The 19476-nt window shown below is 38.5% G+C and overlaps 1 protein-coding gene across 1 annotated transcript in view; it reads left to right on the top strand.

The window, feature by feature from the left end:
- Positions 1-3478: 3478 nt before the first annotated feature.
- The window catches only part of CAND1 (cullin associated and neddylation dissociated 1), a 41690-nt gene continuing 25692 nt past the window's right edge, over positions 3479-19476 (top strand). The window contains exons 1-2 of the mRNA XM_046012240.1: positions 3479-3973; positions 15025-15168. Coding sequence (XP_045868196.1) covers positions 3906-3973; positions 15025-15168 — 212 coding nt within the window. The 5' untranslated portion in view covers positions 3479-3905. The remainder of the gene's footprint in view (positions 3974-15024; positions 15169-19476) is intronic.

Raw genomic sequence — 19476 nt, 5'->3', positions numbered from 1 at the left:
TGACAGAAAGAGACACAACAAGAGAGGGAACACAGGTGGGGGAGTGGGAGAGGGAAAAGCAACAAGCAATTCACCTCAATCTTACCATATTAACATTTTAAAGACAATTTCAGGATCTATTCCATTAGGCAAAAACACACACACAAAAAAAATATAAAATTTAAGATTTGGTCAATATGAATGTCCCCCCAAGTTAAGGACAATATCTTGCTCATCTTTGCCTCCCCAGTAACTAGTACACTGCCTGGAACAGTGCAATCACTCAATCAATGTTGGTGACTTCAGCTAAGCTACTGGTTGATATCTGAAGAAACTTCCAAGAGCTGAAGGACTCCATTTTTCTTCTTTTCTTGTCTCAGTTTTCCATTATGATCATTGACTAAAGAAAACTATTGGGAGGACGGCCTAATGTAGGCTTATTTTCTTTTGCACTTAAAATTAATTTAGCATTTACAGATCCTTAAAGGAAAGCATTTCTGCACTGTTTAGTAACCAGCTATATTCAGTGTACATAGATCAAATCTCTAAGAGGTCAAGAATACAGAATAAAATTAAGTACTTTTGAGTGCCTATTACGAATTTGGCATGGGCTAAGTACTTGAAAGAAGCAGAAGTGGTTTAAAGTTGGTTTATGCTCTTAAGGAATTTACACTCTAATTGGAAGCTAGAATATAAATGCTATTGTTGGTTCAAGATCCTAGAAAGAGATAGGGGACGTGAACAGCATCGCAGGTGGGGACAAGCACTTTAGTACAGAAATTTGGATAGGCTCTCAAGCCACATTGCCTGGGTTTTCATCCTGACTGCCCCTTTAGCAAGTTACTTAAGTCTTCTGTGCCTCTCATACTTAAAATGTGGATTAAATGAATCAATGTGGCACCTGACCTAGAAGTAAGGGCTTATTATTAAAATAGTGAATACACAAAAATTTGGAATTGGGTCTTTGAGGGACTAAAAAAAATTGATGGGAGCAATTTCTATATTAGAATAGGAGGAGAAAGGTCAGAAAAAAAGGGCTAGGGACAGATGAAGGGGGACACTGATTGCCAAGACATTTGAACTTCATTCAGTAGTAGAGAGCCACTGAACTTTTTAAGTTGCTGAGGAGCACTATAAAAACAATGTTTTAAAAAACTCTAAACAGAAAGGTCTGGGATAGGGACAAGTGAAAGACTGAGGGAATATACTACCACCAATAGCTGACTTTCGTTAGATGTTTCCCATGACCTCTGTAACTACCAGAAATATGGTTATTTATAAAGATTATTACATTCCTGGTAATATGCTGAACACTTTATATGGGATACTGTTATAGAATGAACTGTGTCTCCCCCCAAATTCACATGTTGAAGCCATAACCTCCAATATGACAATATTTAAGAGAGGTCCTTTAAAGAGATATACGAGATGAAACGAGGACACAACTAAGGTTGAATGAAGTTAAGAGAAGGGGGCCCTAATCCAATCGGACTGGTATCCTTAGAAGAGAAAGAAACACTCGTGTGTATGCACACAGGAAAGACTACACAAAGATACAATGAGAAGGCCACCATCTGTAAGCTAAGGCCTTAGGATAAATCAACCTTGCTATTACATTGATTTTGGATTTTCAGCCTCCAGAACTATGAGAAATCAAATTCTTGTTGTTTCAGCCACCCAATCAAAGGAGTTTAGTTCTAGCACCACTAGCACACTCTGGCAATAGCTCATTTGCCTCTTAAAACAGCCAGATGGGGTAATACTGTACTCTGATCATCATAGTGGGATCCATAAAGAAACTGAAGCTCAGAGACCTTGAAGTGAATTGCCTAAGACAGCTAATAAGTGGCAGTAAATAGGATTTATATTAAGCTGTCTGACTACAAATACTCTAGTTCAGCTGAAAACTGATAAATGGAAGGATTTACATACAAATGGAAAAAACATGACTTGGGTGTCTGACTGGATTCAGGCTAAAAAAAAAGGGGGGGGTTATCACCAGATGACTGAGACTTTGAGCCTTGGGGTCCATACAAGATAAACGACCAGCTTGTTTGTGTGTGACGTATATGTGCATAGTTTTATTAAATATTGTGGAAAGGTTGTTCTGAGCAGAAGGGAGTTAATTGTGGATGAGGCGTGCTGGGAACCTAACAATGGCTGACTTGGGTAAAAATGAGGTATGATACTACTGGGGAGAAATAGCATTAAGTAAAAGGATACATGGGGGCAAGGGTAATGAGGGGGAAATTCAGGTATGAATCATGAGGTCAGATCACATTTTATCCGTTTTAACTCTTGCTGATTATAACAGTGTCTGACTTTTCGAAGACACACAATAACATTTGGGAACTACGGGAAAGAACAGTAGAGAAACGTCAGATTTAATATTTGGAAGAAAGTAGCGATTTAGGTGTTTGTTTAACAGGAGCAGTAACAGATTGAGACACAATTTTCCTTGACTCTTGACTGGGCATTCTCTTTCTTCTTTTAGAAAGGCCTGTGAGCTGGCTCCAATTCCAATTAAACACAGAAAACGTGGGCACTGAAACAAATGATTTGGTATCTGATTTCCCACTGCTGTGTGTGTATGTCTCTGGGAACAATCAAACACAGGTGCAGGATTAACAAATCCACACGAGCTAACTACAGAGGGTAGTCCATTAGCTACTCTGAATAAAACGAAAAGGTCTGAACACCATCAACAGTCGTGGCCTTTCTTGCTTTAGGGAGCTCTTAAATGCAAAGAGGGACTGTCCCCAGCAGAGACTCATCTGCCTTGAGGATGAAGCTACCATCATTCTCCAGGATCAGCGCTTGAAGTCTCTACTACATCTCTGCCAAGAACACTAACAGATCCGCATTGCGCCTGCCCAGCCCGCAGCAGACTAGCTCTGCAGACATCCCACAACAGCAAAACCGGCTGTAAGAGGAAATCCGAATACGCGGCCGAAACCAATTGCGCGGGGAGCCAGAGATTTTATCCAACACAACTCACTGTCTAGACTACAAATCCCAGCATTCACTCCTCGCGCGGAGCCAATGAGGAAGCTCCAAGTTCCTTCAGCCAATCACATCCTGACCCAGGGACAGACTGAATTCTGGGACTTGTGGTTTTCACGTGGCAACATTATTTCATCGTGGTGAAGGCAAAGTAGGCCACGCGTCCGATTCGAATGAAAGCTCTTTCTGATAATTCTTATGTTGGTCCCCACGCTACCCCTTAACTAGCATTACTCCCTGGCGTTCTACCCCTTAAAAATCGTAAGCCTTTCGTTTACTGTCATACGGGAAAAAAGCAAGTTATTCTCAGATTACAGCACGCTTGTTTCCCCCATCCCCCGTCCTTTAACCGTCGCTTTCAAGTCTCGCGAGAACAAATCCTTTCGGTCGTTGTCATGCCTCCTGAAGGCGGTTCACGCGAAGACTGACGGAGGCTTCGGCCAACAGAATTACCTTTTAACTAGCGTCTCAATCGCGTGCGTGGGGAGACCTCCATGAACCCTGACCTCGGCTCTCCGTGGCGTCCCGCGTTTGTCGCCCCCGCCCCCGGAGCGAAGGAGGCGGGTTTTGGCCTCTTGCCCGAGGGAGCGAGTGCGGTGAGAGTGGCAGCGAGACCGACCCGAGTGGAGGTGTCTGGCTCCCCGGAGAGGCCCTGCTGTACTCCTCGCTGCCCATGAGCTCGGTTCCCAGCGAGCGGCGCCGTCGTTAGGCCAACCCCGTAGCCTCTGCTTCCTCCAGGACAGGCCCACGCCTCTCCGAGGAGGGGGCAGCCCGTCGAGGCGCCTCCCTAGTCAGCGTCGGCGTCGCGCTGCGACCCTGGAAGCGGGAGCCGCCGCGAGCTAGAGGAGGAGCCCCAGCAACAGCGGCGGCGGCAGCGGGCAGCAGCACCAGCAACGCCAGCGGGCGGGATCGAGGCCGTCAACATGGCGAGCGCCTCGTACCACATTTCCAATTTGCTGGAAAAAATGACATCCAGCGACAAGGACTTCAGGTGAGGCCGAAATCCGACCGTAAACCCACCTTGGGGTCCCCTCTCCGCGGCCCTGGCCCTCACACGGGCCTTGCCCCACCCCTTTGGCCTTAGCCGGTTTATGAGCTTTCCCGAGCTCTCCGGTCCACCACCCGTTCCCTAATCCCCCCAGGTTCCTTTTTCTCCCACCTTCCAACCCCCTCCCCGCCCCCCGCTCCCATTCGTTCCTCTAGGCCGTTGCCCGCTGCGGGTCCGAGGCCCCTTCTGCGTCCCCAGGCGCCTCCACTGCATTCCCTGCTCCCCACCCCCAGTCCCGAGACGTGGTTTTCGTGTCCCAGGTGTGTGAAGGGGCAGAATCACCCACCGTCGTGGGGAGGGGAGTTGCTCTAGGCTTGGAGACCAGGAGGCCCGGGCCTACCGGCCAGCCCGCCTTTAGCGCTAGGCCGCCCTCCTGGCTAGGGCTGGGGCTTGCTGCCCTCTCCGGGCCCCAGCTGCCGCCTCTTTTCCCGCAGATGGAGTGGGCCTAGGTGCATTCAGCTTGAATGATCTGCTTTATTTGAGCTTTCCACGGATTGTGTTATAAACTTTTTCTTTGGACAATTCCTTTCGTGAAGGTGGGAAGAAGGGGGTGGGGTGGGGTGGGGTGGGGTGGGGTGGGGAGGGAGCCAGGATGAGGAAACTTGACTCGCAGGGTTTTCCCGCCCGCATCTCTGTCATTTTTCCTTGTCAGGTGAAAACTAAGCAGAAATTCGGGGTTTCTTTCTCATTTCCTTATATCCAAAACTGCTGCCAGAACGGTGAATTCCTGGACCTTAAACGTAAAGCAAGCAAATGGATCTTACTGATGGAAGTTTTCAAAAATGAGGGTGGTGAATATGAGGCTTTATTATGGCAATTCTGTTCTGGAGACTAGTACTGTTCCAAACCTTGGTAATATGTACTAGAGTACATATTACTCTAGTACTAGACTGTTCCAAACCTTGGTAATATGTATATTGAAGAATTGTTATATTTTTACGGATTATCTTCGCCTCTCTCTCTCCATCTCTCTCTCTCTCTCTCTCTTTTTTTTTTTTTTTTTGGTGCTACAGTGGTGGTTACATTCCTTTCCCACCTTCTGTCCCATCACAAAATAAATAAGCTCCCAATCTAAAAAAGCTTTTTTATTTCTTTGATATTTGCTTTGTTCTTTAAGGCTTGGTGGTTGTATTTTGTGAGGATTTTAAAGGAAAGAACAGATATCTTCAATTAAAATTGAAGCTGAAGCCTATTTTATTTTGTTTTATTTGTGTATATATGTACAGTTCCCCTTAATACCTGAATACCTGAAAATGCCCAGACCACATCTGCCAGGAAGGGATTTTCCTATATGTGAAAGGAGAAGCATGAAAACTGTAATGATCATATTCCTAACTAAATTGATGTGTCAATGTATTCACATGGCTAGTGAAATACAGTTTTGGTTCTGCGACTTCAAAGCCAGAAATGATTTTTAAGAAGTTTTGCTACCTAGGAGGTTATTAATTATTGCATTTGAAAATTTTAAAATCCAATTTGCTAATATGAAAAATTTTAGTGTTGTGACTTTTTGGAAGAGACATGGCTCTTTGGTTATTTTGGCATTTTAGATTTGTGTAGATCAAAATCAAGGTTTATTGGAGGAAATAAAAGTTTTGCTTTTGTTTTTGTTTGTGTGTTTTTTAAGGATTAGAATGCAGTTTACTTTGGAGCTTCGGTTGCTCCCAGTGCAGAACACTGAAATTTAAATACACATTTGAGTGGAATATATACACATATATATGAACTTTCAGCTATGTAGAATGTGTGGTGTGATCCCCCCCCCATTTCTGTCAATTTGGCTCATTCTGTAAAAGTACTAAATACCGTTCTGATTGTATTTAGTTTCATACTAAAGATACCACTTTGCTGTAATACTGTAATAGCATGATTATGTTCAACTGGGTAGACTTGTGTATGGGTAATATGCTTAGAATAAACAAATCAAGCCCTGTTTATACTGCATATGTGATTTTTGACTCAAGCTACTTAATTTCTTGTAAAGATGATCTATACGTGATTTTTTTTCTTTTTTAAATAAATTATATGAAAGAAATAATGCTTTGATGTTAAGCTGTAGTCAGTGTTGAACTTGATAAGAATTATCTACCAGGTTCAACTAGAGTAAATCAAAACATTGCTGGGAAGATTGTTCTAAAAATGTAATATTGATATATTTCTAATAGCTGATAAAGAAGATAAGTGTATGAACTGTGACTTCCAGCTATTTGGCATTTTTAAGGTATTTTTATTAACTGTGTTTTAAAGACTTGTAATATGCTGAAGCCATCCAGTTAACAAACAAGTCTTTGAAACTAAAGTACTCTATATTAAGTTACAGATAGAGATTAACTAAAATAGTGAGCATTTAAAATCAAGTATTTGAATATTTTTCTGTATAATTTTAGTATAGGCATTTATTTGAATATATATGTTCTATTTTAAAATTATCCCTTCTACTTTCTCGTTTGGAATTTGTTTATTTTGGTGTAAATATCAGTTAGTTGCTATGTGTTTTAAAATAGCCACTAACAAAGATCTTGAGGACAGAGTTCATATTATAGGATATCTAGTGCAAACCACTCTACTTGTGCTAAGGGCAGACAAAATCAGTAATATATCTAAAAGGAAAAAAAAATTATTCCTCTCATGCTAGACGCCAAAGAAACTATGACCTACTGGTCACAAAATATGGGCTCTAGTCATATGTTCTAGTCTAGTAGGATTCTTTCTTGGGAACTGTCTCTGAGATCTTGGGGAGACTACTTAATCTGGGACTAAATTTTTACTTTGAGAAACTTGTACTTGGGTGATTACAAAAGGTCCCTTATAGGCCTGAAATTTTAGGTGTCTGAATAACTAAATAGTCCATTCATATAAAGAAAGTAAAGAAATGGGTACAGGCTAAAAATTTTTCAGATGTTAGCATTTTTAAAAGAATCATTTTGTAGGATTTAAATCATGGGTTCAATTTATTGGTGGGGGACATCTGATGTCCTTTTTCTTTCATGTTTCAGTATTCTGCACTCTTTGAAGGCAGTATTTTTAAGGTTTACTACTAGTAGGTAGGTCATTCTGTGGATACCAGAATGAAAACTTTAATGTGCATAAACCATGTGAATGCTCTATTTATGAATATTAATATTGAAAATTGGGTTGTGATAACTAAAGTTTTACTCATATGTTTCACCGCCAATTGAATTTAAGTATTCCAAGGACTAAGGAGCTGAAGAAAATTTACCGCTGTTCTATCTTTATCTACATAGTAGTTAACATTAATGCTTACTGTCAGCTTGATATACTGGATCCTGTTTATCCTTATAACTCTAATAAAGTGGATACTAACAATCTCTATTCCAGTCCAGGAAACTCAGGTGTGATGGTGTTCATTAAATACTTGTCCAGGGTGAGTTAGACATTAGATCTGGGGTTTCCAGACCACCCCCAACTCCAATCCCAACCCCCAGAGCATGAACCTTTTTTTTTTTTAAGATTTTATTTATTTAACAAAGATCATAAGTAGGCAGAGGCAGGCAGAGAGAAAGAGGGGGAAGCAGGCTCCCTGCTGATCAGAGAGCCTGATGTGGGGCTGGATCCCAGGGCCCTGAGATCATGACCTGAGCCAAAAGGCAGAGGCTTAACCCACTGAGCCACCTAGGTGCCCACAGAGCTTGAACTCTTAGCTACTGTGTTATGTTACTTCTCCAGGGTTTTGACTAGGGGACATTAAGACTAAACTTAAATTTCAGTTCCCTCTCAGGCTTATGGAGTATTTTGTGCTAGAAGACACTTTAAGTAATTCCCTGAGAGGGACTGCGGAATGTTTTAAGATCTAGTGCTTGCCCTTAGTAATATTTACATACCTGTTGAATAGTTAAGACACTTTTACAAAAAGATAACCCAGAGCAATATGTAGTTCTCAGCCTTAAGTGGTAGAGGAAGATAATAGCAAGGAGATTCATGTTGGTGGAGTCATGTGAGTTAGGTCTTGAAATTGTAGGTAGAGAAAATGAGCCCAAGTGTGAAAGGTCACTATACAAGTAGATAATCTTGACTGGAGCTGGGGTATTGTTTAGGGAACTGCTTGAGGGCAGGGAACTTGTTTTACCAAACTGAGTCCTCCACTCTTTTGGACTTGTGGATTCTCAGGTGATAGTTTTAGTTGGATTTTAATTACAGAGTTAAGAGAAAAACATGTAACGATTTTGAGAAATTTCTTCCAGAAACCATTGTAAAAATCTGTCAGTCTTTTTTTAAAAATACCATTTGATACAGCCTTAAAATAATTACTACATTGCAGAATTTCCTAGCTTGATAATGGTTTATGTTACCAAATTTACGTATGTATGTATTTTGGATATTAGGTATTTTCTTCTTGGAAACTATAAATGCTAATAAAAAAAATCTCAGGCTTCATATGGAATTCACTTTCAGAGCTGGAAGGGACTTCAGGATCCTATAACATAGCTGAAAGTAATATATGGGTATTTATAATAATGTAACAATAAATACTAGCGAATTTCTCTGTACTACCTGTGCTTGAAGAAAAGTAAGTTTTAATCAGAGGAAATCGATTTGTAGAGTTTTTAAGAAGGTGATTTCTGGGTACCTTTTAGGTACTTTGCAGGTTGATGGCGGTAAGTTACTGGATTTCACTTACCTGATTTTTCCTGATAAAGCTGTACTGCTAACACTGATTATCAGCAATGATGAAGGCTCACCATTGAAAAGTAGACTTCATTGAGGAAACTGGAAAGAAGAGGACTAAAAGTTAATTTTACTTACATGAACAATATTAAGACCCTCCTAAATTAATACTCCAAGGAAATAAATGAGAAAAAAATGAGATAGTGGTGGTGTGTGTATGAGTCCTTGAAAGATAATGAAATCACTGGATGGTGCAGTTGGCTCTTAATCACTTAGATTTCTGTTAGTAATGGGTAAAATTGTGCTTGTGTATGAGGGGAAGGGTTGTGAGACTGCTCATTGTGCAATACAAGGTATCTATTTCTGCCATTGTTTCTGCACATCTCTACATTGGATTTACTAAAGATGAATAAGTTCTCCCCTCAAGGAACTTTCAGTCCAGTAGAATAAGCCAGGTGTATAAATTCTGTCCTGTGACTGTCTTGTTCATAACTGTTTGCAAAGCTTAGCACAGTTCCTCATGATGGTACTCCCGGACTATTTATTGAATACGTGAGATGGCACTGTCTGTAGGTTATGCCCACCTGCGACTGCCATAGAAGCTTGAAAGTTAGCATTTTAACTTTCTGCTCTCCCACCTTAAGCCTTTTTTTTTTTTTTTTTCCTATTTTGTCTCATTGTATTTCCATGTACCAAATGTCCCAGTTGGAAAAACCTCGATGTCACCTTTCTACCTTTTTCTCTCTCATTTAATTTCCTGATTAGTATTTCTCAAAATTAGTCTTCCTGTCTCAGGCTTCTTTCTAATCCAGTCTTTTGGTAACTCTTCCATTAGAATTTTCTTTCTAAATACCACAGCTGATCATTGCCTTCCTCACTAATTCCCCTTGACTACAAGATAAACTAAACTTCTTAGCTGTTGCCCACTAAGAGCACTAAAATTACTCTTCCCCAAGTTTCTAACAAGCTCTGTGTAAGTAATTTAGTAGATATTTTCTTTGCTTACCTATTTGATAGACAAACATTGTTTATCACTCTTTCCTTCCTGAAATTCTCTAAAATAGGCATCCTTGTCACAGATCAGGTTTATTACCATAGCAGGAGGGAGAACACAGCGATGGGCAGTTTCAGTTCAAGAGTGTTAGGACCCATTCATTTGGGTAATTTTGGGAAGGCTCTAAGGAAGCAGAGTTCCACACTGGATTGTTGGAAAGTTGGGACAGTTCCATCGTTTGACATCTTAATACGAGGAGGGCAAGACTAAAGCAGAGGAAAAGCTGTAATTGGTGAAGAAGTAGCAGTCACTTGATGAGGTAGAGAGGAAGATGTGTTTGGTATTTTGTGTTAAGTGAACTTGTCTGAAATGGCTGTTCTGTGAGGTTGTTGATGTCTAGGAAAACAATACACTTTCTTTGTAAGCATCAGATCAGTTTGGAGTAACATTCAGATATAGGTATGAGCCTCATATCAGTTCCTGGACTGTAGGGCTACTGTTTTTTGTTTTTGTTTTTGTTTTTTCCCTTTTTGTAGTCCTCCCTTTTGACCAGCGGCCGATGGAGTTGGGCTGCAGGGCATCATTGATTTATGATGTCTGCATCTTCACTGTTGCTGAGACTTTGTTGAGTAGGATCAGAGGCATGGCCATTCCGTGTAGTCTGTAGTTGAGCCAGCTTTATTAATCCTTTCTCTTCTTGTGAGTGGTTGAACCATCTGATGTGACAATGGCGGCTCGGTAACAGTAAGACTCTCAGGAAGAGATACATACATACCTGACTATAACATCCGAGTCCTGTGGTTTTCCTCCTACTTCTTTGTCCATTTTCTAGCTTATCCCATCCCATCCCCATATCTAATCAATTTCAAAGACTTACTTTAACCTTTTAAAAGTCAAATAGTTGGTTCTTATTATTCTCCATAGGTAGTACTATCAAGTTACCATGAACATTGAATTAGTGATACTGAGCCATTACTTCTAGGGGAAATATGGTGGTAGGCTCTTAATCCTTGTATAAAACTCTGTATAAACCCCTGTGAGCCTCTAGTCACAGCTTCATAGTTGATCAGTTCATAACCTTGTTTTATGTTTATTTCTGCTTAAAGACAACCTTATTTAATGTTGATTCATTCACATTGTGCTCACGGCCAGTAGCGCTATCACTTCATGCCTGAGAAAAGCTTGTCTAATACATGTATTTTTTTTTTTTTTTTAAAGACACAGCTTATTTGTAGCAAGGAGTACTAGACAGCACTACACTGTGCTTGGGGCTCATTTTCAACAGCAAAATTAACTGCCAACAAAAAGCACAAACGTGAAAGATATGGCACTAGATAGAGGATACTTTTTATGGTATGTGAGCTGAAACAAGAAGGCATTTACTCTGCTAGTAATGTAAGAATTGATTGTATGTCCAGTTTTCTCCCTCCATAGACTGTCATAATCCTAATTGTAGCTACCATCATTTCTCACTTAAACTGCTACAGTAATTCTCCTAACTTTCCCCATTCATTTTGGGTAAATGAAGATTGGTTCTCTCTACACTCTGACTATACTGTTGCTGGAGTAACGTTTCTGAAAATACACATTTGATCACTTCAGTATACTGCGCATCTCTGACCTAGATGCTTTTCAGTAGCCTCCCATTGCTCTTAGAATAAAGACAAATCCTAATAAGACCCCCAGCTCTCTTCAATCTCTTGCCCTTGCTTACATGTCTGTCATTCCCCACCCCCACCCCCTGCAAATTCCTGCCTATGCTTCAGAGTTCAGTCTTTCCTGATGCACGACACTTAGTGCAACCTACATCAGGTTACTTTATTAAACCTTTGAGTATTCTTTGTGCCCTATTCCTTTCCTTCCCTTCCTAGCATTTATCTCTGTTCATAATTACATATATCATTAACCCTTATATGTAGTTTTTAAAACTAATATGTCTCTATGATTGTATTGTAAGCTCTTGTTTATACAGGGTTGAGCATAGTACCTGATACATAGATAATAGGTTCTCATTACATAGTCAGTGAGTATATCAGATCTTTCTTATCTTGACATCAGTCTACATTTCCATCTTCTTGTTAGGTTTCTTTCTACCTGCCTCTGTCCCAGCCACACTTAACTGCTTTTTTTTTTTAATTTTTTAAAAAATTTATTTATTTGACAGAGATCACAAGTAGGCAGAGGCAGGCAGAGAGAGGAGGAAGCAGACTCCCCGCTGAGCAGAGAGCCCAACGTGGGGCTCCATCCCAGGACTCTGGGTTCCCATGACCTGAGCTGAAGGCAGAGGCTTTTAACCCGCTGAGCCACCCAGGCGCCCCAACACACTTAACTGCTTCTTAGCCTTTCACTCGAAAGTGTTAGTCCCTCAGCACTATTGCTGCTGCCACTACCCCCACCCCAACACAGACAAAAATAAAAATTTAAAATTCCAAACCAGCTTTCCCCAGGCACACCCCTGTTAATCTTTTGAAATCCAAACTAATTGTCAGTTCTTTGGTGTGATCAGTGTCAAATGTCCTTGAGTATTTTTAAAAATCTGTAAGATTGAGATTTGTCCATGTACCTGCCTGTCTGCCGTAGTAAGTGAAAAGATGAGGAGGAAGGGACTGGGTCTGTTTTATCATCTTAGGTCTTAGCGCCATGCCTAGAACATTATTATGTGCTTAAGAGACATTTTACAAATTGGGTTTTGAACCTGCCATGAACAGCTTTTTATCTGGTTAAACAACTTCTTTACAGGATGATTTATAGTGCAAATTTTTATATCAAATTAAAGAAGGAAGAAATTCTTAGAACTTTCTGGTTGGGGGTCACCATTAAAAAGTAACTCTTAGTATAACTTCATACTATCTCAATCCATTTTTTCTGATTTTTAAAAATATCACCTATTACTGATATTACTGGGATTCATTTCAGCTTTCACAAATTTTTAACTGTTAGTCATCGATTTGTTAAAAACACATGGAAGTATAGTTGATATACAACGTTATATTAGTTTCAGGTGTACAACAATGATTTGACAGTTCTAATTCTCTACATTACACAGTCCTCATCATGCTAAGTGTAGTCTCCATACAACATTATTACAGTATTAGTGGCTATATTCCCTGTGCTTTACTTTTCATCCCTGCCATTTATTTTATAACTGGAAGTTTGTGCCTTTTAATCCCCTTTAATACCCCTTAGGCCCATCCATGCATATTGTTGAGAGTGGCAATATTTCATCCTTTTTTTGTGGCTATTCCATAAAATATTCCATTGTTCTTTAATCCATTTATCTGTCAGAGGACACTTAGGTTGCTTCCATATGTTGGCTCTTGTAAACATAGGGGTGCATGTATCTTTTTTGAATCAGTGTTTTGTTTTTGGTTTTGGTAGATACCTAGCAGTGGAATTACTAGATTGTACGATATTCATATTTTTAATTTTTTGAGGAACATCCATGCCATTTTCCACAGTGGCTGTACCATTTTGCATGTTACCCACAGGGAACAGGGTTTCCCCTTTGTCCACATCTTTGCCAATGCTTGTTATTTCTTGTATTTTTGATGCTAGCCAATCCGACTAGTGTGAGGTGATATCTTGTGGTTTTGTATTAATCCTAGATTTTTGAAAATCAGTAGACTTCTCTGAGGTCAGGAGCCAAGGTTTATTTACTTTTTATCTATCCTTTGCTCACTCATAGTCCAGCCTTTGTAGCATAATAGACAATGAATAAATAAGTGGCAAATAAAGGAAAGAATCTGTTTACCAGTAGACTCCCTTCAGAACCATAAAACAACTTTTTGCATTGGGATTATTTGCCTTTTTACCTAAATTAATGGCCATGTTCTCTTCAACCAGATGATGAGCATTTCAGGGGTCTTTAGAGGTCCTAACTACTATGGTTTTATTTCATGATTTTTATGGAAGTAAAATGGCCATTTTTAATGCTTTGTATGTAGAATTCCTGCATTAGTGTGTTATTACTCAGTTTTTTGTTTTTTTTTCTAGAATATTGTGTGGTTTTAATTTCATTTGTCATCATATAAAATGGGGAGGGGCTATCAATTACAGCTGTGTTCATTTTAAAAGAAGTACATACTTACTTTACCTTGTTATAATCCCAATTTGAACACAGACTTCATAAGCTGTTTCACAAAACTTGGTAGGAATTGTGCTTGCATTGTAGTTTAAAACTTCATCAAATTAACATTAAATGAACATATTAACTCTTTAAATAACAAATAGTGAATTGCTAAATTAATAAATTGTTTTGCCAGTCTTTACCACATAGTTTATTGCCTGTATTGCCAGACTATCTGCATAGCTGTTTATCATTTCGGTTCCAGTAGTTAGTGTTTTTAATTGATTAATTGATTTAATTGAAAACACAGATTTTGACATTTCTATATGTAATGTAAATAGTACACTTTTACTCAAACTTGATCTGGTTCAGATACATGAAAAAGGCATTTAAGTATTTGTTACTGCAGTTAGGTTATTTCAAGGTAGAGAAGAGCCAGAATTAGGGGGAAAATTCATTCGGCCTTCAGACAGATTGACGGGGCTTTATTTCAGTGTGAATATCTGTTACTCTTGAGAAATTACTTTTATTTTTTTAATTTTTTATTTCTTATTTTTTTATAAACATATAATGTATTTTTATCCCCAGAGGTACAGGTCTGTGAGAGAAATTACTTTTAAAACAATGAATTGGCTAGTGAGGTTTATGAGAAAAAAATGAGAGTCTATTTACCTTATTTTTGTTTCGTATTCAACCCTTTCATTTAAAGCTGAGTTTAGACAGTTGATCACTCTGGGTTTTTTTGTTAGGCTATTTATTCAGTATTAAACTTGTCTTTGGCAGTAGTTCTTAAGGGGAGGGGGCTGCATGTCAGATGGAACAACGTTCTAGAATTGCCTCTTCACCATTTTGAAAATACACCTGATAAACCTTGTGATGGGAGTTGGAGTGGAAGTGATCATTTGTATTTTGGAAATTTCCCAGTAATTTTTTAATATGTGACCCCTGCCCATCAATCCAATAGAGAATATTATATAGGAAGATATTATGTTTGTAGTTAAAGACTTTTTAGATAAAATTCAAATCACATGCAAAGGAAAAGGTAAAGAGTTTTTCTCCTCTTAAAAGCAGTGATACAATTAATTATGAAAATGAAAATTAAGAAAATGAAAGAGCACTCATGGTAGATCCTATCAGTAACTTAAAATAGAACTGACCTAGGGAAGATAATTTAAAGTGATGGTACCTTATTTAAAAGAGTTTGTTAGGACTTAAGATAGTTAGGTAAGGATGATAGCATTAGATTTGAAAGATATGATCTTTATGCTTAAAAAATTTAAATTATCAACAAATTTAATTTTTTGATAGGTTTATGGCTACAAATGATTTGATGACAGAACTGCAGAAAGATTCCATCAAGTTGGATGATGACAGTGAAAGGAAAGTAGTGAAAATGATTTTAAAGTTACTGGAAGATAAAAATGGAGAGGTACAGAATTTAGCTGTCAAATGGTAAGTGTTTTTTATTTGCTTCCTACCCTTACCAGCCCCATTAAAAGACTCTGTAATAATTGGTAAATTATTTTAGTCTTGTACTATGTCTTTCCAGAATTTTCTTTAGAATTTATGGATGAGTGGTGAATGTTTAATGTTTGTATATGGTACATATCATGCACTTCTCAAAGTTTTTTTTTTTCCTTTAAGGATTTTATTTATTTATTTGATAGAGCAAGAGAACACAGCAGGTGAAACAGTAGAGGGAGAAAGGGAACAGTAGAGGGAGAGGGAGAAGCAGGCTCCCCACTGAGGAAGGAGCCCGATGCAGGACTTCCAGGATGCTGGGATCATGACCTGAGCCAAAGGCAGATGCTTAACCATCTGAGCCACCCAGATGTCCCATACATTTCTTAAAGTCTTTTATGGTATTTTGATTTATATGAAATACGTAATGGAAACTGCAGACAGAGTGATTGTCTCACTTGTTTGACCCGATTTTTTTTAGGTCAGTTAGAAGGCCTACCTGCCTTATCCATTTCTGTATGAAAATTTAAGAACCAGTGATCAAGGGAAGTAAGAAATAGTAAGACTTTATAAAGAACAGCAGCATTTAAAACCATAGTTAGCACAAATTCAGACCGATGATATAGCAGTTAACAAAGAATTTTTCCTACAAATGGTGGGAATTCCAATTGTCTTTGTGTATAGTGCAGTAGGAGAATATTATTAGACTTGGTATTGACAGTTTGACTATTTTTAGTAATAGGGTACAGAATTTGAGCTCTCAGTAAATTATGTTAATGGATTATTTCATTTATATGTATCAAATACTAGAAAACGTTAACAGTTTACATAGTAAGTTATTAGAAAGTATAGCCTTTAGTTTTATATAACAGACACTGGAATTTTATATCATTTTGTATGTTCTGTAATAATTAGGCAACAATTTAAGTAAAACATTGCCTCATTATGACTCCTTTATTGCACTTAGAAAAAATTTTTTTAAAGATTTTATTTATTCGAGAGAGAGGGAGCACGCGCACACGCACACACAAGCAGGAGTGGGGAAGGGTGGAGGGAGAGGGAGAAGCAGACTCCCCACTGAGCAGAGAGTTTTCTGGGAGCATGACCTGAGCGGAAGGCAGATACTCAACTGACTGAGCCACCCAGGCACCCAACATTGCATTTTGTTACAAAGGTTTTAAGTTTGTTTTAGGCTTAGTTTTTACATACCTGCTATAAAAATGTGAGAAATCATTGGTCAGTATAGAGTTTCTAGACATGCAGTACAATTTTGTTTAACTTGGGACATTTGCAAGTTTAAAATAAGTCTTAAAAAGGTAAGTTGGAGAATAATGCAGTGAGTATAATTTTACTTTAGTTACTTTTCATCTTTTAATTTTTTTGCCTGTGCTTAATAAAATTAAATATTGTTCAAAATATATGATGAACATTTACCAGCTTTTAAAAGTGGTTAATATAAGGTAGTCTTTGTCCGAAATTGAGAGTTGAGAGGTACACAGGTCTTACTCACTTGCGTAGGAATCTTCTCATTAGGAACCTGAACTTTCGGTCTTTCGAAGACCTTTTATTCTTAAAATGTAACAGATTGGGGGGAAGAAAGGAATGAAGATAAAAACAAAAGTGATATAGGAGGAGATAAAAACCCAAGAACTGATTTTTGGAGGAGGGAAAATCACAGTAGATAAATTACTAACTAACCTATCAGGAAATAGGGAAAATTGTCAAAGAACTCATCACCCAAAAGAAACTCAGGCCCAGAAGTCTTTAACACATGTCTTTGAAACCTCAAAGAACAGATAATTCCAGTACAGAGAGTTCTAGTACTATTCCAGTACATAAAACTTCCCAGTCTTTTATTTAAACCAATTACTGATAACATATCCTGACATTGAAAAAGAAAATTACAGACCGCTTAAATGTTCAGATACAATCCAGCAGTAAAGTAAGTGTGACATACCATGACCAAGTGAGATTAATTCCAGGAATGAGGGCGGTTCAGTATTATGTGCTTTGTTAATAAATTTCATTATGTTAGTAGATAAGAGGAAGAAAAAACAGTTGTCCAGGCACTGTTAAGATTCAACATTGATGCTTGATTAAAAAAAAACAAAAACAAACCAACACCAAAACACAACACTTACTTAGGCTACTTAGTATAATTAGGAGTGAAACACCTTCCAAAGACCATCATCATAGTCAGTATGTCACTGGAGTGACGAACAGTTCAGGGATGCTTTATCTCACTTGGGAGAATTCACTACCTGTTTCAAGGGAAACATTTAATAACGGCGTTGATAAGAACTTTTTTAACATCAGGTGTACATACACATACCTTAACCCAAAAGCCAGATACCTTTACACTAATTACCAGATACCTTTACACTTATGTCAGGAACAAATCAAGGATGGTTTTCTGTTTCCACTACATTCTTCTTTTTTTTTTTTTAAGATTTGTTTTTTTATTTATTAGAGAGAGACTGAGATAGCGAGAGAGGGAACACAAGCAGGGGGAATGGGAGAAGGAGAAGCAGGGTTCCCGCCGAGCAGGGGAGACCAATGCTGGGCTCAATCCCAGGACCTTGGGACCACGGCTTGAGCTGAAGGCAGATGCTTAATGACGGAACCACCCAGGCGCCCCTCCACTACATTCTTTTTGAAGGTATTAGCCACTATAGGACAAGGGAGAATAAAATTATATGCATAAGAATTGGAAAAGGTACATGAGAATAATCAAGTCAATCAAGAAAAAAATTTCATGTGGACAGTAAGAAGTCAGTGAAGTAATGGAATGGGAAGGTAATGAAGAAAAATGTGTAGTTCTCCTATAAATAATAACCAGTTGGAAGATCTCATGGAATCAAATGTCCACTTACTACAGCAACAGAAAGACAAAATGCCTAGGAATTAAATGTAACAAGAAATGTTACAATGATGACCTTGAGTGAGGGTATTGAATGGTGTAGGTAAGGTTACAATTTTATCTTTTTCAAAACTTAAGGAGAACTTTAAAATATTCTTGACCCCTAAAAAAATGTACTTGGAACAAATGGAAAGACATTCCATGTCCTTGGATTGGATAAATCAACAAAGTTATTGGTTCTCTTCAAGCCAATTCAATGCTAACTTAATTGTAAAAAATTATTTCACAAGCTAGACAAGTTGATTTTAAGGTATATTTTGGTGGGAGGGAGAAGGACAGGTGTTTGCTCAAGATAGTCAAGAAAACTGAAAAAGTGTAACAGTTGCTGAAGTTGGAGTTGTTGCTTAGCCCTACTAGATATGAAAAGAGGCTATTATGTTTCTCTAATCAAAGCAGTGCAGTAGTGAGGCATTAATGGACAAATGGAGTAAAATAGAAAGTATGTGATAGAAAGTTGGATTTTTTTTAAAGCGTTTTATTATTTATTCAACAGAGAGATAAAGAGCACAAGTAGGCAGAGCAGCAAGCAGAGGTAGAGGGAGAAGCAGGCCCCTGGGATCATGACCCGAGCCAAAGGCAGACGCTTAACTGACTGAGCCACCCAGGCGCCCTGGATTTTTTTTTTTTTTTTTTTAAGGACTGGATAACTATTTGGAAAAGATATAATGGTATCCGTACCTCACATACAACATCCTTACTGAAGGTCACTGTTCACTTTAAATTAGTTTTGCCAGTTTTAGAACTTCATATAAGTGAAATAATACAATATGTTCTCTTTTGTGTCTAGCTGTCCTACTCATCACATCTGTGAGATTCATCCATGTTGGGTGTATTAGTATTTTTTGACTTTCTGTTATTGATTAGTAGCCATCTCGATAACCAGGCTGTTGATACATTTGGTTTCTTTCTAGAGTTTGGCTATTGTGAATAGAGATATAATGAACTTTCTTGTATGAGTTCTTTTTAGGAAATGGTCTTTTTTAATGGATAAATACCTAAGAATGGATTTGCTGTTCTACATTTAGATTTTTTTTTTTTTTTAAGATTTTATTTATTTGAGAGAGAGCATGAGAGGGGAGAAAGTCAGAGGGAGAAGCAGACTCTCCAAGGAGCAGGGAGCCTGATGCGGGACTCGATCCCAGGACTCTGGGATCATGACCTGAGCTGAAGGCAGTCGCTTAACCAACTGAGCCACCCAGGCGCCCCTACATTTAGATTTTTAAGAAACTGCCAAATTGTTCCCCCAAGTATTTGTATCATTTTACATGAAAGTACCAGTTGTCGCCACATTCTCACCCATGCTTGGTTTTGTCACTCTTTAATTTTAGCCATTTTAGTAAGTGTATAGGTGTAGTTTTAATTTACACATCTCTGATAAC

This window comes from Meles meles, chromosome 7 (assembly GCF_922984935.1).
Source record: "Meles meles chromosome 7, mMelMel3.1 paternal haplotype, whole genome shotgun sequence".
Classification (NCBI taxonomy): Eukaryota; Metazoa; Chordata; class Mammalia; order Carnivora; family Mustelidae; genus Meles; species Meles meles.
Note: the sequence above shows the minus strand (reverse complement) of the source record. Positions and strands in the feature narration are given on the sequence as shown.